General features: G+C 31.1%; 2 protein-coding genes across 3 annotated transcripts; one reads left to right on the top strand and one right to left on the bottom strand.

Annotated features, from left to right (window-relative positions):
* Positions 1-905: 905 nt before the first annotated feature.
* Positions 906-16672, bottom strand: LOC148614929 (staphylococcal nuclease domain-containing protein 1-like). The gene is made up of 21 exons (XM_088589463.1): positions 16588-16672; positions 13281-13430; positions 13008-13131; positions 12586-12667; positions 12022-12179; positions 11543-11634; positions 11060-11218; positions 10643-10749; positions 10343-10436; positions 9596-9805; positions 9302-9384; positions 8595-8778; positions 8199-8340; positions 7540-7652; positions 6469-6657; positions 5844-5985; positions 5504-5630; positions 4114-4180; positions 3751-3858; positions 3020-3268; positions 906-2480 (listed from the first exon to the last, which is right to left on the bottom strand). The coding sequence occupies exons 1-21, from the start codon at positions 16630-16632 to the stop codon at positions 2415-2417; spliced, it is 2691 nt and encodes an 896-aa protein (XP_088445589.1). The 5' UTR covers positions 16633-16672; the 3' UTR covers positions 906-2414.
* Positions 16673-17251: 579 nt separating this feature from the next.
* On the top strand, positions 17252-24759 carry LOC148614928 (transmembrane protein 216-like). Of its 2 annotated transcripts, XM_088589459.1 has the most exons (6): positions 17253-17339; positions 19794-19810; positions 21574-21667; positions 22255-22347; positions 22879-23080; positions 24297-24759. In XM_088589459.1, exons 1-6 carry the CDS (start codon positions 17303-17305, stop codon positions 24310-24312), a joined length of 459 nt encoding a protein of 152 aa, XP_088445585.1. In that variant the 5' UTR covers positions 17253-17302; the 3' UTR covers positions 24313-24759. The 2 variants fall into 2 exon arrangements, with proteins under 2 accessions (XP_088445586.1, XP_088445585.1); XM_088589460.1 differs by lacking the exon at positions 24297-24759 and having other exon boundaries at positions 17252-17339; positions 22879-23084.
* The last annotated feature ends 396 nt before the right edge of the window (positions 24760-25155 follow it).

The raw sequence follows: 25155 nt of genomic DNA, 5'->3' as shown, positions 1-25155 counted from the left end.
TGTTGCTCATTAATGTATCTTTTTATTTCTTTCCAATTGATTTTGAAGAATTCTCATCGTTCAGTTTACTTTGTTGTCGGAGTCTTCCAGAGATTACTTTAAGGTGAGGTTACACTTATTGGAGTCTGAAAGTTTTATTACTGTTTGTATGTTATACGCTGGTACCATTGTTACATTTCCTCGACTACTTTTTCCCCACATCCGTTCTTTTTCTTTTGGTGGTATGGCACCTTTCAATACAATTTCAGAGATTCGTTCACTTATAGTTACAAGTATTGTCTGTACATCAGATAAATGCATGCTTCTGTCGCCTAATTTCTGAAAAAGTTTAGTCTTTACCTCCGAAATTCTGAAGCTTTTGTTGGAGTTGTATAGTTAATTAAATTATATGAAATACATTTTAGGCCCCTTTTCGACCCCTAATTCTAAAACGGTAGGGGCTATGACTCCCCTAAATCAATACTTTCCTTTGACGGTTTGGAACCTTGGTTCTAAAATTTTATAAATATCATCCAATACTCATGGAAACCAATAATAAACGAGGCACATTTTCTGCATGTGCAAAGTATGAAAATATTGGTTCATTATTTTTTTTACTCTTTTAGCTACAGATTACACAATGTAGTTACACTTTGAATGAGGTGATTGAACAAATGGATCGACTTTTCATATATATATATATATATATATATATATATATATATATATATATATATATATATATATATATATATATATATATATATCTATATATATATATATATATATATATACACGAGATTTGATTTTCATCCAGGATGGTTCTTTTTCTCCTTGACATATTCACCATACCTAATCTCATGATATATAAATCTCTTACAGGATTTTTAAATTATTAAGTGGCATAACTCATTAAAAAAATACTCTTCTTTTGCTAAGAACAAGCTATTTATTATAGAAACATACTGAAAACATCACCAGAGCCAACTGTAATACAAAGCATACAGAAACATAAGTCACAAGTGAAATGAAAGTAAAATCTGCTCAGCTTAGACTGGTCCTATTTCTGCTTTAAAAGATTCAGTTTCACTAAAGTCTTAAAAGATTCAGTTTCACTAAAGTCTTAACTCATTATTGCACATTCCCTAGTAAATACCCTCTCTCTGACTTAACCTAACCTTATAAATTAATTAAAATTATTGAACATTCGATAAAAACATAAAGGAAAGAAAAAAAAAGAAGTTATAACCATTCAACAAACAATATCAGTCATTCAAAAATGCTTAAGTATGTTTCATAACAAATTCGTCATCGACCTTTACAATTTTCTTGGAAGCCATATTGTCCTATAATTCGTCATGGTAAAATATTTCATTAAGATGAATTCAATCATTTCATAGACATCATTAACACTAAATATACATTCATACCACAATTTTGGCAAACAATTTAACAAATAAATCTGAAGTCTCTTAATTATGATATGTAAACCTGAAATGCACATAAAAAAGTTTCAATTATAATATTTAACTTCATCAATAGTGATGTACTAAGTACTGACAGTGAATAAGTATGAAAAATGAATTCCTTTTGAAGCCAATGATAGAAGACTCAAACTGAAATGAATGAAATCTGTCATGAAGTGCACCAAATACCAGGGGACAATTCGATTGGTTTTTATTATTGCACCAATTGATACTGGAGAGAATATCACTGGTTGATATATTTTGCACCACAATACACCAGGAAACTTTGATTGGTTCTCAATCTGTCACCAAAAACCAGAGGAACTACAAACTACTGTCAAAACAAATGAAGAGATGGTTTTATTAATCTTTATGATTCTGTCTAAATGCTGATTGATCTAAACATTCGTGATCTTTACTGATTAAAGTGAAATATTTACAGTGCAAATAAACAAAGTACAAATTTGTATCAAAATGAGACATCTTGTAATACTATAAAATAAGGTACTAAATCGAAGACTTTACTAGATAAAACCCATCATAAACTTCAGTACTCTGAATATTATGGTGAAATTCATTAGATTAAAGCTTTTCTTAATAATGACTCTAATAACATTCCATACAATTAATCAACAATGTACACGAGATTCATTAACAGTGAATAATATATAGAGGGTTTTGTTTTGTATACTATGAGCATAAATATATAAATGACACAACAAGTTTTCGAAGATATAGGACAATATGGCTTTGAAAGACAACTGCATCCTTAACAAATAACAAATATATATTATTTCTGGTATAAATAACTACTAGATTCCACTTGTGTTTGATTCAGACTTAAAATTTTACTTCAACTTTTTGAATGCATAACAATAATTTGAATAAAAAATAAAAGTTTTCTAGATTCCACTTGTGTTCAGTTAGCTGTTCCACTTGTGTAAATGCTGCATTTATATCTAAGCTGTTTTACTTTTTGTATCCAAACTCCTTGGCGTCATCTTCAGTGAAGTCACCATAACGCCACAAGTTCAACTGTAAAATAAAGATATAATTAGGATAACCAAGAAGAATTTGACTTTTAGCACTGATATTGTATAGAAACAATTTAACAAATGAGAATATGGACAGCATGGGGGAAAGCACTTTTTTAAAACTTTATTCATGAGCAGTTGTCAAAACTATTGACAAATCAAATGAAATAAAAAAAAATTATCTAAAAAGCACAGTCAGTAGGTCTTGGTCATTAATGTTTCATTATTTGACTTTTCACTTTACTTTGAAGAAGTCACGTTTCTCTAACCATGATTTTTTTTTTACTTTTGTTGTCGAAGCCTTTCAGAGCTTACTTTGTGTGTTTACACTTGTTAAAGACCTTTAGGTGATCCCTGTAAGCATTTACAATTTTTTTATAAAGATTATTTGATGGTGCCTTTGTTGCATTTTGCCATATCACTTCCATGCCCTCCTACTGTATCTTATGTTTTACTAGAATAGCCCTCATAATCTTTTTAAAGATATGTTATATTTTGTGTTCATGAAATTTGAATTGATCATCTTTCTAAATTACTAACCCTTGCAGCTTTAGCTTTTTCCTGTGACTTCTGATATTCACCGACCAATTTAGCCAATCTTTTCTCACGTCTCCTTTCAAACAAAAGATAGCCACTTGCAATGAGTGACTGAGCAATGTCATCCTTGTTATCAGGATACAAAAGGACAACATATGATGTTCCACCAGCTTTGTACTCAACATTTAGTAACAGCTGTCTGTTAATGACACTGTCATAAAACTGGTCCAAGGCATCTTGTTTGGAGTCTTCCTGTGAAGCAACACAAATAACCTTATTAATCACTGACAGATAAAATATTGTAATTTAATAATTAATTAAGTTTGAAGCCAGTTAATGGGGCACTAAAGTGTGGAATGTCTGCATTCTAGTATATTAGAGAGAACTGGTCAAGGAAAATCTTGGTACAAAACCTCATCAAAAAGATATTTGTTTTCAATTATATACTCTTTCTTACTTTACTTTACATGCTAAAATTAAGTTTTCCTTAAACAAATGCACAAATTGGGAGAAAAATACCATATATAACAAAGATGTTCTGTGTTTGTTCTCTGCATTAGGCACAACCATCTAAATCGTCAAATTGATCTTGTACATCTTAAATTTAAAACTTGTTATAAATAAATTTAGTATTAACTATCAATTTAAGTACAGAAGTATGGGAAAAATGTTCCATGTTTCACTAAAACCTTAAGAGATTCCTTTTCTAATGTTTACCAAACAAATCAACTTACATCTGGTGGTAATGCTGCGCAAGCGAGGGAGAACTCTGTAGCTTGTGGTGGTAATGTCTGGTATGAGGCAGGTAAGGTAGCCAGTTCTGTGGCAGATGTCTTCTCTCTCTATAATAAAGATTTATACAATTATCATCATTACTATCAATCTCAGTTTAATGAATTCACTTATCATTTTGGAGAATTAACCCAACTATACTAACAATAAATCATGTCTGTTATATAAAAGGGAGATAACTTAAATGTCTTTGAGTCAAAATCCAATAATATAAATTACTCTGCCTTTTTAAAAAAAAAAAATTTAAAACAACAATGTTTGAAGAGATTTTAAAAAGGTGAGATTAAGAAGAACAAATCACTTACATTTCCATAATCAATGAAGAGAACTTGGAATTTTCCTTTCTCTGACTTCTCAACTTTAGCTCTGTACCTACAATATTAAAAAAATCCTTTTCAACAACAGAAAACTTGAATACATAATTATTCCAAGTATTAAAAAACTTGCTTCAATTTATTAATCATTAATAGTCCTGTCAAAATAATTTTTATACAAATTTAAACAGAAAATATATTTGGATTCAAATACATAGCATTATTCCCTAAATATACACAGAAAAAAGCCTTAAAAAATCCACGTTGCAGAACACTCAAAATAAGCATTTCAAAATCTCATTAGAAATTTACATTGAAAAGGGAGATAATTCTGTAAAAATAACATGTTTTTTTTGTCAGATTTTGTTCTATTTTTATCAATTTCATGTTAAATATGATACTTATGTGCAACTTTTATTTCTTTATGACAATCACAAATAAAATGATGTCAATGATATGCAAGACATTTGGTTATTATGGGTAAATTGAAATTTTTGGGTAATTTTTAATTACAGAAAATTCATATTTTCTGGCACTTCCATCATTTTTAATTTTTTTTTTTAAATTTGTAAGTTAACATCTGCAAACTATTTATCAACAGTTTTGCCTTTGTTAATAGAATGTTTTAATCACAAAAAGAAAAATATTCACTTCATCATTTTCCTCACAACTGGAATTAATAGAAAATTGGTTAATTATTTAGTTTCAAAATCTACGTTGTTCTTTGGTATAAGATATGAAACCTCTTCATAAAGTCTTTTAATTATCAAAAAATGTCCATTATTGCTATAATTTATTTATCAGAAACAACATTATTATAATTTTGTATAAAAATCAAATGGTGTTTTCAGCCATTTTTACAGTGTTAACTCCCCTCTCCAATGTTAATTTCCATAGAAAATTTGAGCTGCTTATTTTGAGGTTTCTGCACATTCGATTTCAACTTTCTTCTGTGTTTTACAGTTTATTTGGGTTGTAATGCTATAGATGAAAACATAAATATCTTCTATTGCAATTTGTTTAGATTAAGGGTAAAATTTTGCTAGACTGACAGGACTATATCTACTCTGCTATCTACAGGTTAGAACCAATCAATTTCACACATTTTCACAAAATATTCAACATTATGTGCATTTATACAAGTTTCTAAAATTGTGACTGAATTGAGGGCAAAAACTGATTTCTTTTCAAACTCTATCAAATCTGAAACTTGACCAAATGGCAGGTTAGAATTTTCAAATAAACGTTAATAACAATTGTATTTTTGCATTGATTTCTTTAGGTAAGAAGTATCAATTATTGTTGATGAGTACAGTTTACTTTTCCCCCTTCAATTAAACTTTGTTTCAGTTAACCATATGCATTAAAATTTTCTACTGACCACTGTCCATCTTGGGAGAATTTGGCAGCACAGGTATCTCCTTTCTTAGGAGTGTAGGAGCCTGGTAGAGGTGGGTTGGACTCCATCTCCTGACGTAACTGTTCCATCAACTTTTCTAACTGTGGTCCTGAAAAAAAATCCACATTTCTTCAATGAATTAAATTGAAAATAATTTCCTTTTTGAAAAGAATAGCAACACTTTAGAGACCATTTTTAAAATTCTGTATCTAATCTATTTCAATTAGTGAAAAAACAAAAATCAGCTGATCACATACTAAATTACTTAAATACAGTATACCAAGAAACTATCAACAATCAAAAAGTGTGATGTTATACCAACCATTATCAACAAATTGAGCAAAGAAACTGAGATCTTCTCCAACTTCTGTGACGACAACTTGTTTGTAGTTGACTTCTCTTTCTGTCTTGTCATCAGCAACTTCCTCTATCTCTTTATTGTCTTCAACATAATCTTTCCATAACTATCAAAATAGAATCCAAAATAAAGATGGTGCAATACTAGAAAGGCTAAGATCAAATGAAAACCACTGCTTTCATCTTCATTTAATTATAATTTTGAAAATATCAAACATCTTATTTATTTGTAATGGATTATTACTGAGTATAAATGGTAAAGAAAATAGCTGGAACACATATGGAATTAAAATTGCACAAAAAGACCTCACTTTACAATAGGTCTACAATTTCTTCTAAAACTTCCATCCTTGTTAACAACTTTGCACCGTCACAGTGTACTCGTAAAATACATCTGGACCAATCATGAGCATCATGAACAATAGCAATCTCAGAATGCCATACAGTTTCTAAATTGGCCCATTAAACTTCAAGTCACATCAAATTGTAACTTCAAAAAAATATTTATTTTTAATGAATCACCATATTAGAAATTTTTCAGAACCATGACAGTTACCGGCCATATGAACACAATTTTGCAATCGACTTACATTCAGTTTCTGCTTTTTGGCATTTTCCTCAGCAGTACACATCTGTTTGTACCAGTTACTTCTCTCAGCAGTGAAGTGGACTTTAGACAGACCTTCCTGGACTAATGCTAGAGACAGATTTGTGTTGTCAACAAACAACCAGCCAATGAAGTTACCTCCCTTGTCCATGGCTTCTACTGTTACCTCAACCTTGAAAATGAAGAATGCCCAATAACAATGGTAACTGAAAGCTTATAGTTCCAACCTGCTTATTTACATAAGTTATATACCAAGAAAATTTCATATTCTACTTAAACTTCTACAGACAAATGTAATAACAACAGGTGATAAGGTGTCTCATAGGCCTAAAATATGACTGAAAATTAATAACAAAGTGTTGAAAGATTTAACTATGAATTTTGGGGACATGAATCAATCACAAATGAGGAAACATAAAGATTTCTGACCACTCTTGCATTTAAAGAACAAAAGAATTGCCTGAAGTGTATTGAAATTCAGATATGTTTTCAAATTTGTACTTTTTTGGCCACTTTCTGATCGAATTTTTGGCAAAAAAATAGTGTCCACATCAAAGAAACAATTTCATATAAAGTTTACTAAATTAAGGGAACACATTTATTATTACATAGTTTATCGCATGTGACAATATTGTTTCTTGAGTGCTGACATAGTTTTGTGGATGTAGATATATCACAAAAAACATTTTTTTCTCAGTAGTTTTTGTTAAATGACATGTAATTTGGGCACTATTATATTATGACAATGAACTAATGACAAAAAAAAAACAAAAAAAAAACCATTCTTTTTTTATTATTCAAAAATTTTACTACGGAATGAACAATATTTATGTTACAACAAAGTTGGTATTTTCAGGCAATATTCATAGCCTAATGCCCCTATGGCTTTCTATAATTTTTTCAGACTTTTTCTCAAAATTTCAAAAGCAGACTTTTAATTAAACCAATAAACAACTAGCATAAGTATATATTTAATTGTCTTCATACATCTCTTTTTGTTATCATTCTTATGTGGTGTAATTTTATTAAAAAAGCATAAAAAAAGAAATCATACTTCTCTTTGTAGACACATTTCCTTGGTAAATAGCAATGCTTCATCACCATATGGTTCAGCCTTGGACGTCTCTCCTCCGGGCAATGGTCGAGCTCCCCTTGGACATTCAATTCCTTTAAAAAAGACATTACGTCACTGATGTTAAGTCAAGTAAATATTTATTTTAAACATTAGCAGTGAATCTTGGTGTTATTTATTTAATTTTAACATGTTCAATATCTCATTTACAAATAATTCTTTTAATAATTTTTCTTTTTAAATACAACACTGAATGAAAATAATTGCATTGAAAACAAGATCCTTTGCTATATGATAGGTTCTGGCAACATCTTGTGAAGGATATTTAGATGTTAAGATAAATCTTTATTGTAAATTATTAAAATTGCTGATGATTAGATACTTCTAGTACTAACACAGATTGCAAGTATATCCCGAATATCTGAAGGAGCTGTTGAAAATTCATAATTTTTCAGAGTATTCCAGGCATTTTTTAACTCTGCTGACAAAAATACTGAAATCCACATTGTAAGTATTGAATATACACAAAGAAGTGTTGTAAGAGTAAAACCTTGAATGAAAAAAATAATGCAAAATTCCATTTCAAAATAGAAAAAATCACATCTGGCATTCCCAAGCTGACAGAAAAATATTAATGATACCTGAGAGTAGGAATGTTATGAGGCAGGTTTCCTTTGGTATGTACAATCTGAGACGAGATCCACTGGCAATAAACTCTACCAAAGCTTCCGATCTACCAGCTCTTTGTAAAAATGGCAAGAATTGCTTAGATTTTGGTATATCCTAAAACAGAAAATAATAAGCTGATCGAGAGAGTTAGTCAATAAATTGTTTCATCGATGATCTACACAAAACACTCAAAGAGAGATTTTTTTCACTGTATTAAAATATTTATCTTTTAAAAAGCTGTTTATAATCATGCACATATTTAAAAAGAGTTTTACAATATGATTTCATTGTAAAACATCAAATGGAAGACAGAGGAACAGTAACAAACATAGGAGATAACCAAAAAAAATCAAGTCCTAAATACTGACCCCTGAGATATCAGCCACTCTGTGTATTGGTGGTTCCTTTTTAGAGTGAAGTCCAACTTGTTTCTTCTCAGCTCTAGCTTCAGCAGCCAACAGTTCATCATAATGTGATGATCTCTGATCATCATCCTGTCTATATCTAATGACCTTGGCAAGTCCTTTACCAACTAAGGCTTCTCCTACATTGCTATGAATGAAGAGGAAACAAAAAATTGACAGCACTACAAAACTGAAAACTTGATGTTGGGATATTTCAAGACTTACTTGCTAATTACCACATGAAAAATTACTCAAAAGCATCTTATTCTATTTTCCTTCCATTTTTAATGGTAATTTACTCAACACTTGTAGAAGAAAACAAAGTCGCTCAGACACAATTAATGGACAGATGTTATTTTATTTTTTTTTAATTGATCAAAGTTGCTAATTTTTATACATTCTGTCAAGTCAACATTTTCGTGACAATCTACTTTTGCTTTTTAAAAAAATGGTTATCATTTCCATATTTTTTCACTTCATGGATACTAATAAATCAGGATCAAAAGTGGAAAAAGTATGATTTTGCATATTTAATGATGTTCACGAGAGGTTGACCAATAATTTGTAAATAATCTGTCTACCTGAAAAATAGTGAAAATTAGCAAACATGAAAACTAATACACTTGCAATAGATGAAAATGAATGACTAAAAATAAAATCCAGAGACTTACATTCCACCAATGGTGATTGTGCAGCAGGTTTTCTCTGGGAATCCTTGGTTCGGTGGCTGGATATAGTCTACTTTAACATTTACCTATAACAGACATGATATCTTTGTTAGGACGTATCACAAATAAAACTTCCCTTTTCCTATTTTGATAATTTATGGTGCTACAACACCTTTAAAACAGGAATTTCAGTCCCAAAGAAAGTATTTAATTCAAATTCAACTTAAAACATTGAAAATTAACAATATCTAGCAATTCTCAACATCTATAATGTCAAGTAGACAAATAAGTACAAACCTTCTTGCCAATAAGTTTTGTCCTAAGAAATTCTCTAGCCTCAAACATATATGGTACATCATAAAGAGGTCGAACTCTTTTGTTTGGTGCTTGGTTCTCTGCTGGAGCCTCAGCTCTTGGTGGTCTAATGCTGGATAGGAAAACTTTCTTTAACTGTCCTCCATCTCCCATTTTTACAACCAGAGCATCACCATTCACTACTTCCACAACCTGCAAAGTAAATGTCACTCCTGAAAATGTTTGTATCTTATACACATTAGAATAGAAATGAATAAACACATCATCAAGTAAAATGTTATATGATAATGATTTCCTTTGGCCTCATAAATGTGTACTTTACAGCCTTATTTATCCATTGACTGAAATGAGCAATATATATACTGTTATTTAGGGAAATGTCAGGTTTTTTTTTCCATTATTATTAAAATTTAATGAGTGGGTTGTAAAGTTCTACAATAACCTACAATCACAATTAAACTCTTTCTAAGCTTATGTGGTATTTTTTTCTTCATCTCCATAAAAAATACACACAAATTTCTGAATCAACAGTTATTAAATTATTTAACTTCACATTTGGGTTATTATAAAAAAAAAAGACTTTTATGAAGAATGTGCGAGGCATCTTTTTTCCATTTTGTAAGCGTTCATCATTGCAAGTAAAATTCAGTGACTATTCAACCTTTTTTTACTGAACTATTGTAAAGAATGTTCAACTCCCAGATACATGTAAATTCCAGTCATACCAACCTTGCCCTGGAAGGCTTTGTCTTTTATATCACTTCCTGTATTGGCAGATGGTATATAATCCTTCCACATTCTCTTCTTCTTCTCTTTAGCTTCCCTAAATATTAAGTATAGAATGATTCATATGACATGTTAAAACAACAATCACTTCAACATATTGTGAAAAGCTGTGAAGAAAAACTTAATTCATCAACACAGACTTAAAAGAGTCTAATACATGTACTTCAAGAAAACTAATCATTCATTTCTGATTGGTTCATGTTATGTACACTTTAAAAACAACTTTAAATCTGAAGTGCATACCTTTCTCCAGCTCTAAGTTTATCAGCACCCTGTGTAACGACCCCCATACTCCAGTCAACACATCTAGCAAATCCTTCCTTAACAAGTAACTCAGCAATATTACCATTCTACAAATAGGTGATGAGAAAAGTTAAGTTTGAAATCATCAAACGATTGCCTCTTTACTTCATTCTTTTGTTTGTTATTTCAGAAACAGTTAAATTGTGCACTTATGAGATCATATCATAAAAGCACGAGATTTCTGAAAACTAAAAAAAAAACTCTGAAAAAAAAGTCGGAAGGACTTAATATATGTTATACTAAAGCTTTAAAACAATACAGGAAAAATTTAATTCCCCTCAATGGAATGCTTTAATAAACAATCAGGATTGCCTGATATCTTATACATGTAGAAGTTATTTCTTCACTATTACTTACAGGATGTATAACTGTACCAATAAGATTTTGGTTAGATACACTTTCTAAAATGACTTTGACATCTCTCTGTAGAAGTCTGACCTCAGTGAAGAATTTAGCCTCCTCTGCAAATGGCTCTGATTGTTGTTCACCCTTGTCATCTTGTTTAAACATTGGACACTAAAACACAAACCAATATGTCATGTACTTACATGTATATACATGTACTTTCAGCATGAACTCAATTTACTTGACTGATATTTTGAGGGTTTGCACAAAAAGAATGACTGAGCCAAAAAACAAGCATTTTCAAATAGAATTAAAACATTAGTTTTATATTTTAAATTTTACAGAAAAAAACCAAACTAGCTTCTGATTGAAAAGGAAGTTGATTTGATCATGTGACAATGTTGACATTCATTAAAAGGACCGTTAAAAAAAAAAAATAAATTAAGTTATAGTATTTCATTTAATTATTTTAGTCAGTCAGTAACAATTAAGTACCTTTATTCCAGACAACATGATGGTGACATACTCAAACTTGGGAAGGAGGAACGCTCTCACTGTACATCCATCTCTAACATGTTCAATAACAGCTGTGGAAATGAATTTTTTTTTTCTTGTAAATGATTTGAACAAGTTACATGTGCACAAATCACTTATGCAGTGTGTAGGCTGAACATATTATCCAGGCACTGAGGTAGAGTATGCTGGTAGAAAACAAATTCAATATTTGGGACAGTAATATCTTTACTAACATTTATATGTGAATGTCAACCTCCATAACTTTTCATTACTAATTACTTAGCCATGCAGATTTGGCTGCATGGAATTCCAACTGGTAAATTCATTTTGCACTCCAAATTTTCAAAAAAGGTTGAATATACTGGGAAATATGATTAAAATATTCTAAGCTAAGACTATTTAATGAAGATCATGACTTAAAATATTTGATATTTGTAAAATAAATAACTGATTCCTACCTTCAATAGGTTTATTATGATATGAATCAACAAAGTTCCTGGGGTTCTCTATCACCCAAGTGATATCTCTTGTGTGTTTGGAAGCCCCTTCTCCCCATCGCCCTCGGCCTGCAGCCTTTGCCTCATCTTCTAGTTGTATAAGTCTCTGTTGGTTAGCACTACCATAGAAATACAACTTTCAATACTCAAAAGACTAATTGTTTCTATGATTAACAGAATGCTATAAAAGACTAGCCCTTCCCAAAATTTGAACTGGAAAAGTAAATAAATCTTTGATATCTACCATCCCATGGTGAACAGAGGCATTTCTGCTCAGTTTCAAGTATCAAAAGTAAATAAACTACAAAGTAGATGAAAGACCAGGGAAGTGTAGCAAGTACTGAAAATTTCTGAACTGATATATACAGAATCCGAAAAACAAATTTAAGCAAGGGAAAAATTTTTCTATTATGCAAAACTGAATTTTAACTTGCATTTATCAAGTATTTCCCCTTAAATTTTATCACTGTTTAAGTAGACACAAATTAACAAACATTGTACAAGTAAAACAAGTACGAGACATACTCATCTGGTTTAAGTCCTCCTCTCCTGACCTCTACTAAACCTAAGGAGACCAGAGATTCTGTTACATTCTCAGATGTTGTGTCTACCAAAAAAGGGGAAAAAATTTAGTGACAAGATTTTTTAATAGGACCTTACTTGACTGAAATTGACAACATATTAATAAATAAAGACAAAATTGACAGCATTCAACAAATTTGTCCATTCCTTCGCAACTGTACATGAAGGAAGCAGTAAAATATATGCTTAGATATATTTCACCTTTTCATATTCTTCATCAAAACAAAGGACAAAGAAATGAAACATTTTTCATCGTTCATGCAAAAGAAAAAAGATATTGCTTTACAAGTTGATATATACTATAATTTCCACGGAACCTCTAACTTACAATAATACATTTAATCATTGTATGGTTGTAAACATACCTTTTCCTGCATAGATAACACCATATACTCTTTTTGTTCCAGGAACTTCATACTCTTTTACAAACACTATTTCTTTTCCAATTAGTTTCTTGCGTAGATATTCTCTTGCCTCCCATGCAAATGGCTGAAAAACAGTATTTGACAATATTGGAAGTTTTAAATAATTTCAATTCATAATGTTCAGTCCAATTTACTAATTGATTCAGTTTTAACAAAGTCTTAATCAGAGTCCTTTCTTTCTTTACATGGAAAGTTACAAAGTACAAAACTCACTTCATCTTTAGTTTCTACAGATCCTTCCACATTAGGGTTTGGTCTGCGGGCCATTCTTGGGGCTGTGATGTTTGAGAGGCATACTGTTTTCTCTGGTGGGGGGCCACCTTGAGGTTGTCCTCTAATAACAACTGCATCACCAGATAAGATCTAAAATAATAAGAACAGTGTTAGTGACTGATTAAATTTTCAAAGCTAATATCATATGACAGTAAGGACAATGTCTTCAGGCCATTTTATGACAATAGAACAATAAAACCAGTACATGTACTTACCATTTAAGTTGAAGGTACAAAATACATGAGCATTGACTATTTACCTCAAATTAACTGGACATTGGTTCACAGATCTTTACTAAATAAATAATGAATTTAAGATTAAATGAAGAAATGACCAGTTATATTGGAAATACAGATGCATATGTACAAGTAGGTTTCTGAACAAGAAAGACATATCAAATTCTTTGATATCAATATGTTATTCTTAAGTTCTTTGAAATATTCAATTCAAATTTCTATTTCTTTTGCCTCCATTACAGTTCCTTAGATCTTACACTAGTTGCTCTCAATGAAATACATGTAAAGATCTATTACAGAATGAAAGTGAATGTGTTTTTCTTACGAACGAAAATGATACATGTCAATCACTTATCAAAAATGAAATTAGTATTATCTGACAGATATAGTGGTAAGTTTTGATAAAAATAGTTTTTGGTGAATGTAGTAATATGCTTGTGAAGGTATTTGCGTTTAAAAAAACTAATAAATGCTTGATATTGCAATAACAACAGCAAAAACTGTGTCTCCAATAAAAGGATTTGTCCACAACACATGTAGTTAAAACATGAAATCATTACTTGGAAAACTTGTAAATAAATTGTTCACCACAGTTTCAGTTTTACAACAAAGCAATTAATATAAATCAAATGCTCATGTTAAACATTGTTGGAGTCCATATTCAATGTATATACATGTACACATCTTTTCAAGCACCGTTTTTGCAGTATTGGTATAGGCTAAAAACCACTAATTCCACTTCCCATAGGCTTCTATGCTAATTTCACAATATTCAATGGCTTCTCTGGACTTTACCTTAACTTTAACCTGCAGATGACTATATATCAGCATGATTCTACATATGTCAGCTCACAATCCTCAGAATGGCATGTGGGGTTAGCAGACTTGCAGTGCAGTACTGGTCACCGGAAGTGAAGGGTCTATAAATAGCATGGGAAATCCCAGTGTTTTCACAAGATAGGGTTATATTTAAAAATCATTATGGAGATTAGGCTTCACATCACAAGAAGCAAAATGCACCTATAAAATGTACAGAAATGTTTTTCCTTTCAGAAACTGTTTAAATTTTTTAAATAAGATGAGAACTTTTTTCACAGCACTATGAGGAACAGGGGTAATTTCTGCGTAGGACTATTTTTGCGTACGTTCCAAATGCTCATTGGTTGAATTGGTGGTCTGTAACCTAAAGAGTCACTTTTTGTCTTAGAAAAAATAAATAACTATACAGGTATCTTCCTACACACATACTGAATGCATTTGCAAAGTTTCAGTGGAATGTGACAAGCACTTTTTTAAATATTTGATTTTTAAATATAGGGTAACCAAGTTGTGCGAGCAAAAAAGTGAAAATATTCTACCATACTGAAATGAATTAAATATTTGCAAAGAACTTTTTCTGACTTTTCAAATAAAAAATATCAATCACAACTTGTTTTTTAACAATATTAATGAAGAAATAATTTTAAAAGTAATCATTTTCTGAGAAATTGGTCTATTTTAAAAAATTTATTTCTGACATGCCTCCCCCTTTTTCTTGATCACATGTCAAAAATCCTAAATCTTTAAATTTTCACAAAAGGTGATATATTTGGCTTTAAATTTGTAAATACAGTGTTTTCACATTAAAACATGACCAGTAAAGGGCACCTAAAGCAAAAAAAGTGCTCAAAAATGGATTTTCCATGTTGCCATAGGGGAATGCTTATATGGCCTTAACCGCAGTAATGAAAGTGAGTTTTTCCTCATTTCTAACCTAATTTTTGCTCAAATCTACACAAAACTTGATTTCAAGTGCTTATTACTACCATATTTAGGTAAATATAGCCCTCAAAGTTTAATATTTGATATTTTTACTAAATTTTCTACACTTTTTAAAAGATAGGACATAAAAATCAGCCAAAAAGACCAATTTTCCATAATTTGGACCTATAACTTAAAAAAATGCATATTTTGAAGGATTTTTGTAGTGTATTCTTCTCATGGCAAAGTTAACAAGATCTTCAAGTAGTTTAAAGCTATTTCAAGAAACTTTTCATTTTGCCATGGCTTCCTCTTAAGGCTAAAAACCACTAATTCCACTTCCCATAGGCTTCTATGCTAATTTCACAATATTCAATGGCTTCTCTGGACTTTACCTTAACTTTAACCTGCAGATGACTATATATCAGCATGATTCTACATATGTCAGCTCACAATCCTCAGAATGGCATGTGGGGTTAGCAGACTTGCAGTGCAGTACTGGTCACCGGAAGTGAAGGGTCTATAAATAGCATGGGAAATCCCAGTGTTTTCACAAGATAGGGTTATATTTAAAAATCATTATGGAGATTAGGCTTCACATCACAAGAAGCAAAATGCACCTATAAAATGTACAGAAATGTTTTTCCTTTCAGAAACTGTTTAAATTTTTTAAATAAGATGAGAACTTTTTTCACAGCACTATGAGGAACAGGGGTAATTTCTGCGTAGGACTATTTTTGCGTACGTTCCAAATGCTCATTGGTTGAATTGGTGGTCTGTAACCTATACATAGTATGCAACAGCTGTTCAATTTAACATAAATAAAACACTTCACAAATGAAATTATGCTAAAATATCTTAAAGAGCAGTTGAAACCTGAGTAATCAAAACTAGAGAAAGAATAATTACCATACATAGAGAAGGTTTGAAGCCAATGACCTGTCTCCTCGTATAATACATGCAAGGACAACCGCAGTGGCATGAATTCTTATTTGCCAAATGTATACAACCAATTAACAGTTCCATTTCTTGGATATTAACGACAAAGTCCATTCCAAATAAAAAATCTATACTTACAGCACATTGAACATAGGATTGTGCTACAAAATTTACCGGCACGACGGTAGGTAACTACTATTGTACTGTACGCGTGGCACTTCTCCAAGTAGTTATATGCAATTTTTGACGATATAAATCCTTTTTAATGGTCGAAGATTAATTAAATAACTCGCAAACATTTATTCAAACACAACAAAAGAAACTTTACATACCTGTTTTACGATTCCTCTCTGTCCAGCTGGCTGTGCTGTACTCATGTTGCCGACTCGTGTCAGTTCTGATTGAAAAGGAAGTTGATTTGATCACGTGACAATGTTGACATTCATAAAAGGGACCGTTTCAAAATAAAATAATCGAAAAAAATAATGAGATCTTTATTCGATCTTTTTTCGTTAACAAGAAAACGAATGTTAAACCAATGCGGACTTACGTATTTGAAAAAAAATATTGAAAATGAAGTGCAGACAGGTACAGTTCGAGTACCTAAATGTAAATGTTCTATTATTACAACATATATATAGACAAGAATATTAAGACAAATTTAGCAGTATACTAAAGTATTAAATAGTCACTGCATTAAGTAATATAGAGTAGGTCCCTGTGTAAGCTCAGGGAATGATAATTTTAACACGTTGATATATTAGTTATTTTACTGCAATCATGTCCATTTACCTCACCTTAGAATCTTGATTCCCTTGATTACTCATTACAACACAAAATTCGAATTTGTATTTGGTGGTCAGTAAATTCTATAATTGTCGATCCATTATTTCATTTTTATGCTTTCATGTAAAAATTCTTGTGCATGTGTGATTTTGATTTTTTTTATTTGTTTTGCCCGCAAACATGAACATCATTTTTATAGTATGAGCCTTCTCGAAAATACAGTAATCCTTTTAGGTTTACTAATATTAATTTTGTTTAAAAATGGCTACCGCGGGGCAAGCTCAGCCAAAACCAAAAGGTATTTTTGTTCATACACAGGATATTTTTGTCGACTTTTCATAATGTTTCTATTCTACGACCTATTTATAGTCGAAGATGTTTCTGACATTATTACTGCACTGATTCGTACACCTTCTTTATCAAAATTTGTCTCAAGTTTTGGTAATCGTGCACAAACATGAAAATCCATCTATAGATTTTACATAAATCCAAGTTATTTCAAGGCTTTGCCTTACCAGAACAAAAGAATAGTTCAGTCATTGTTTTTACTCAACTATTCTGTATATTGAACAGAAGAATTAGACACTAAGGCTCCCCAACACCCTATTTATTAGTAGAGTTAATAATTTGGAGTAGTCATCGGCTCCTTGTCCATGCAACAGGGGGCCTCTTCAGACTAATCGTCCACACATCCAGTTACGTCAATAACATATGTGTTGATGGAAACTATAAGCTTTGATGAATCTGAGGATATGATGCAAAACATAATGCAGATTTTTAAGAAACACAATCCAAAGTGGGAAAATATTACTTGTATAATGACAGATAAGGGCATGAATGCATGAAATACCTAGTGCAAAGAATTGCCACAATCCTATATCTATATATGTCTGTTTCATGTTTTGAAACTTCGAAGAGAGAGATAATGTGTAAGAAGCATACTCTGTAAAGTGTGCAAGTCTAGATTTAGACCACAGACAACACACATAAACTTCAACAAATTAGGGAAATGCTATACATTGTATATAAAACCATAAGAAAAAAAGAACTATGCATTAAAACCTTGGAGTAATCTTAGTGAAAACAGTGGAATTCCTTTGGAATACCAGTGGGCAATTTTGCCCAAATTTCTTTCCAATTTCACTGGAATTCCAGTCAAATTTCCACTAATTCATTGGAATTCCAGTGAAATTTCCATTGCAATTCAGTTGAATTTCCAGTGGAATCCACTGACATTCCAGTGAAAATTTGGGTGAAAATGCCCAGTGGAATTTCCACTTGAAGTCACTGTAATTCATTTGAAATTCCAGTGGAAATCCACTGGTCAGAGTCCTAAGGAAAGTCCAGTGAAACCCATTTTACATAACACTGTAATTTATTTGAACTGGAAGATGCTCCAGTAGAAGTTCTGGTTGTATATTTGCAGTAATTCATGTTATTGTCAACAAGTTACTTTTGAAGACTGCAAGCTAGTTTATTGATGCTTGTTGATGCTTATTACATATGAATTAAAATGAGATCTAAACATTTTATGTAAATGATTTTTCTTTTGTTAATAATTATAAATAAAAACAACTGATCTAATTATCTAAACAGAGTGTATATTTAAAGACCATGTTCACTGGTTAAAATATCCTGATGATGTTGAATTCATATTAAAATGTAATATTTAAGTAAGTTTTGGTTGAAAACAAGAAATAAGCTTTAAAGTGCAATAAAAGAACAAAGTTATTAAATGTAAGTGTTTGTAAGAATCGGGCGAAATGGGAAAAATCAGAAACATGCACGTCTTTTTCTTAGATTCTTAGATTCTTATGGTGCAAGTACCATAGTCATATTACACTATCTAAATGATGGTTTTTCATACCATGCTTCGCCCACTACCTGATTCTTACAGAGACTGACACTTAATAGTCATATATTTGCAGATAAGTTTGACAATATTTCTGTAACATGTTTCTGTCATGTTTCAGTATGTTATTGATGCAAACCGGATGTGTAGATGATTAGCCTGAAGAGGCTCCCTGTCTACGAATGAGTAGACAAGCAGCCTCTGTCTTTTCTATAAGCATTTCTTTTTGACTGCGTAATAATTTCCATTGTAGGAGGTATTGAAGGTCGATCTGCATTTAATTGTTTATGGAAATTCTTTCTTCAATGATCAGTTTCACTAGCTGTTGAAGAACTTAACCCACCTTAGAAAAAATATACCATTGACTGTATTATCCAAATTGAAGCATGGCTTTTCTAATATAGGAAAGACATTCATTATCTTCCTGAAACAGACATTTGTGTCTAAAATCTTTGATGTGCATTTGTTTATGTTATAACTCATGTTTAAAATATTTCAGCCTTCCATAGAGAACTGATATTGTTCTGGATATGTACAAATTATGAAACTTAAGAAAAAGGATATTACTGGTGCTTGTTTGAAACTTAAAAAAAGGATATTACTGGAGCTTGTGAACTCTCTCAGAGTGCATTTAAAAGAATGCTTGTATCGGGCGTTTAAATGTATGCTCCTTATCACAGAACGACAAACGATGCATGAATGCTAAAATGGGAAACATTAATGTTTCAAGGAATGTACTTATATTCTCATATAGAATATTTTACTCTTAATGAGAGTGTTTTCCAAACCTGACAAAAACTATATATACCTCCTGTGTTTCTCACACCAGAAGAAAAAAAAAAGATAAATTTTTATGTTCTTTATGTACATAGTGTACACATATATCATTTTATTTTTCAGGGAAACCAGCAATTATTGTATCCTTTAAAAGAAAAGTTTTGTTCAAAGTTTCAAATATTTTAACAAGAAAAAAACCAGGACGATCTGAAATTTAAAAAATAGATAAGCTCTTACTCCACCTTAAAGCACTGTTAGGGATTGTCAGAAGTGGGTTATGCATGTACATTATGTAAATAATCAGTGTAAGTTTTTGAGGATCTTGCAAACACCTGGGAGGTCCTTCTAATTGATAGGTGAGTATCAGACCTTTGACCCTCACTTATTTAAACCTCTGATTGCAGTGTTCTCCCCAGACAGGCTATAATTGCTTTGTGCTTTAAATAATTTTATCACTGTTGTATATGACATTGATTAAAGGTAGAATGCACCATGGGCACTGGGCTATAATTTTGAGAAAATGCCTAAAAATCTATCCATTGTCAGTATTTAAGCTCTGTTCTAATTCAAATTCATAGGTAGAACATTGATTTATTGTGAAAATATATTCCTGTTAAATGAAAAAAAAAAACACCACCTAAAATGATATTTTTAAAAAATATTCCAAGAGTATTCATGACTTCTGATTGTTCGACCCTTTTAAACCCCATCATACATGTACATATAAATTTGTGTCAATGCCTTAAGGTACATTGTAGTACAATACAGTTAGGTCATTTCTGAAAATTTGGTCTCATTTTGTTGAAATAAAGCTGTTTTGAGGCAGTCTGCACAGAAATTTCTAGTGCTTTGTCATAAAAAAGTGCATATTTTTGAAATCCTTGGTGTGTAGAGGTTCAAGTCATTTATAAGTAATTTAGTGATTATTGTTCTAAAATCCAGTAGCCATGGTAACATACTGAAAAAAATATTACTGAGTTTTAGTAAAAAATCAGAGACTAAGACATTACCACAGGATGAAAGCATGCATGGAGTAGATGGAAAAAGGGTAAAAATAATAAGACCCTGAAATTCAGCTATCTGATGCTGAGGAGAGAACCTAATACGGCAGGCAACTGAAACGTTCCGGATACCATTTTTCATTTAAATTATACCTGTTTACCATTACATATATTACATCTGTCTATGTATAATTGAGTAACTACATTTAAACAATATGTCAACAAATGGTCTCGGTAGCCTGAAATAGAAGGGCGCCGCGCCCTTGGTGCCCTTACACACGTTCTTCTGCCCTTACGACTTTTCTGATACGCCCTTGTGCCGTTTTTTTGCAACGGTAAGTTCTGAACAGGTGGTTTTTTGCATGATCGATCGATTTCCTGTCATAAATATTACATCTACAGTCATGACACGTACCTGAAGTTTACCTGGAGAATACAATCATGTCATTAAAATCAATTAGTGTAGATTAAACTTCAAAGATGTTAATTACCAGATATCAGTTACAATTTACCTTTTGTTTTGTGTAATTGATTAACATAATTAAGTTGAAGTAGGTGATGAAAACCTCAGCGTGTGCCCGCCGCTTGGGCGGTATGATTGATTTCAAGAAGACTACTCAATGTCACAGCTGATAAATGTATATAACTTGCGTTTAGAGTCAGCTTTTAATTTAAGTTTTACAAAATTTGACAGGGGTAACTTGGTGTGCAAAACAGTGCGCCTTAATGTAACTGTACAGTACACCTTAAACATTCTTTCTGTATCAGCATTATTACATGTTTATGTATATTTATGTGCACTTATGTTTTTGTTTCCTGATACATTTATTTCTGTATGCTAACTATTTATGTTTTTTTAAACAAAAAGACAACATTACTTCCTGCCCTTAACAGCAAACCAGAGATCTTCACTGCCATACCAAGTATTATTATACTTAAATGGATGGTATTTTGGATTTTTCTTTATCTGTGAGATTCTCATATTTATATTCAAAGGTATGTTTCAATATCTATTTCTAACATGCCACATTTATTTCTAATGTTTTGATATGATACATTCCGTTCTTTTATGCTGCATAATTTGTTTTTTACGTGTTACATACACGTATTTGAAATAAGCAAAGTTGAAATGGGGGTCATAATTGATATGGTATGATATCTAAAGTTAAAAGAGAATACTGATTGGTAAACTTTTATTCAATCTTGTAATAAATATTCATTGAGATAGTTGTTTCTGAAGTAGTCAGGGTTAATATTTTGTTTTGTTTTGAAATGGAAAAAAACCTTACTTTTTCTTCTCTTATGTTCTGTTTGTTACATTTTGTATGTCTAGAATCTTCTGTATGACTTGTGTTTAAAAGATGCAAATATAAGACATAACATACAAATACAAAAAAAATGTAACTACTTTATCATGTAAAACAAACTTTATTATTAGTTTCATAATGAGTGAAGGTTGAATATTGCAAAATATCAACTCAATTTTAATTTCAATATCTCACAAAGCCTCTATGATCCCTTTAGAATTTTTGGTTGTTTGATGTCCAGCAACTCTCATTATTGTTTTCTGTTTGTTTTTCTAGCGGAGACTCTTGCATACGCAGAGAATGTTTTACCAGCTGAAGTAATTTTGGTATTCTTATTGGCAGGCATAGAGACTCTAAGGATATTTTTTGGTAAAGATTGAAATCAAATGGAAATTTAAATGATTGCATGTAGCACTGGATGGGCCCAAAAATCTTTTAAATCTAAATAAACAATTACATTGTATTTAATTACATATACACTTCCTTAATTGATTACACCACTGCTAAACTCAGTGTGTATTGATTACATAGGATACCATTCAAAAGAAATACTTTGTTGTTTTGGAACATATTCAGTTGTAATTATTAGAAATCCAATTTAAAATATAAACTTGTGGCGAGATAGGGTTTAAAATAGATTTAACAATAATATGTTTGATAAATTTGTTTATTGAAAAATTGTAGTATTATTTATATTAATTATTTATAATTTAATGTTAAGGCAGGGCGAAATGAAGCAAGAAAAATTAGAGATGGGTGGATAGAATTTGTGAAAAATTAATTTCATGTAAATTATGTTTATATGATATTCAGCCTGATGAATCAACACCTATATTACATACTTGTAGTTAGACCATACCAATTACCACCATACCAATCATAATAATATCTACGTTACAGCACAAAAAGGAAACTTAACAGAGCGAATTGTTGGTGTATTAGTGTCTATATTACTCAGCATACCAGCTATCCTAGGAGCTATCTATCTCATTCTATGGCAGACTTATGTACTTAGAGTTGATGTTATATTGGCAGCAATACAGTTAGCATTGATTGGCCTGGAACTTGTGTTTGGAATCATTTCTATGATCACATTTGCTAGGTGAGTTGAATAGCGTCGACATATTTTTCTGTCCCTAGTCAGCTGTAGCCCAATGTTTTCCTTTACACGTGTAGTATAATGTTGACTGGCACATCTCAGTTTTAAGTTTTTATCAAGAATTAAAAATGAGCAGGCAAAACCTTCAATGCAATCAAATTAAGCAATTAACTCAAATTGATTTCCCTAAAAAAACACCGTAAATCTTAAATTTTGCCATATTCAGTTTTGAGTTTTACTGTGATATGGGTCTAGATAGAACCTGTCTTCGTGAAATTAGTATGTTTCATAAAACAGACTTTTAATCTATACTCGACGTCACATACAACACATTTTCGAATTGAAGCTCTACTTTTTAAATCGTTGGGACTTACCGCTAGAGTTATCTCTCTTTTATTTAATATGAAGATAGTTCGAACATATGCATGACGTGTTAGTACCAACGAGTCGCTTATTAGCTTAAATCATGCGTAACAAATCCTTACGTGAAAATCCCATACTAATATCCGCCATGTTGGTTTCTACGGGACGATTTGTTTACAAACGAAGTCCGTAAGTTCCCGTCGAACTCCGGTGACAATCGTCTGCTTTATCAACTTCTCGGTATTGTACGTTGTTCGCGTAAAATAAATTCGAGATATCCGAAATAACGACGAAATGCATTCTGGGTTCTTTGATTTTTGGACAAACCATTTAAACATAAACAACATCTCCTAACAACCCGATCACTGTAAACATGGCCGACTTTTTACAATGTAAATATTGGCACCGAGAATTAAAATCTGACTGGAATTTAACGATTCAATGTTTAGGGAGAAGCCGTTTGGCTAAACGAATGAGCAAGTCATTTAAGACAATTTAAACGACGGTAGGTGTCAATAAAGTCGTAGAAAATATTTTTATTCAAATTTTAACAGTATGTTATTTATGTGACGCCGAGTATAGATACACAGTTAAACTCAAGTCTACCGAATCAAAGTCTTCCAAACTCTTTCCAAGGTCTTAATAATATAAAGTGCCCAGTGATGAAACTTAAAGATACTTTTCAACTGGTCCTTATACTTATTTTAAAATCGAAAATCTATATAAATTTTGTTTATGATAAACTGTATACAGTGCCTGTGTCATGTCTAAAATTTGGTACACCTACCTAGAGGTAGCACTTCAAGTTACGTTATTTATCTGTAATTATGTTTTTATTTTCGGTATTCCATTTCAGAGCCACACCATACTAGACTTAGCAGCAACATGTGAAAACAGACAGAAAGTGCCTTGGTTGTAAATCATTCAATGCCATATAATCTGGTAATGAAAATTACTAATGAATTACCTGGTACTTGTTATAGATCTGTAGCATGTAAATTTGAATGTGATACAATGTTTACAAATGAATTCAGCAAATCTATTTGTTCTGCAGTTATACAGGCTTATATAAGACGCAATAAATGATCATAATCATGTTTGTGAAAAAGGTTGAATTTTGTGTAAAATATTTTAAAAAATATTTTTTAAATTGATTTGTCTTAAACATTTGTTGCTGACATTAATGACTTGGAAATTAGTCAAAAGGTTCTATATCATTACAAATATTAGAAAAAAATATACTGCAAATAAACCTTAAAATGTTACTTTCATAATAGTCCTGGAGATGATGTAAATTGATTGTACATGTAAATTTGTATGATATGTATATTTAATAAAAACTTGTTTTTGTTATAAAAATGTATGTTCAAAATACTAAAGTTTACTTTTATTATAAAAATTACCAAATAACCAATGTCATGTAATGTGTCTACCCCAGGTGGGAATAGTATTTAAATATCAACCATCAAGATGATAAGAAATAGTTGTAGATACATACTCTGCGAGAATTTTTAGTAAGAAATTCTTGAAACAAGGGTCTTAAATAGGTCAACATCGCCTAAATGGTAAAATTTATTATTACTGGGCATGTATATTTCTGAAAATAGATATCTATAAAGTCATTCAAAGCACCAATAAGGATAATATTTCTTTTTACAAGTAGGAAATACATTTTCTTCAACAGTAAAACTACTTGAAATACTGAAAAATCAAGT

The sequence above is a fragment of the Perna viridis genome, chromosome 6 (assembly GCF_037379345.1).
Source record: "Perna viridis isolate PV_CMFRI_1.1 ecotype Kerala chromosome 6, ASM3737934v1, whole genome shotgun sequence".
In the NCBI taxonomy this organism is placed as follows: Eukaryota; Metazoa; Mollusca; class Bivalvia; order Mytilida; family Mytilidae; genus Perna; species Perna viridis.
The sequence above is the reverse complement of the archived record's forward strand: the minus strand, read 5'-3'. Positions and strand labels throughout refer to the sequence as shown.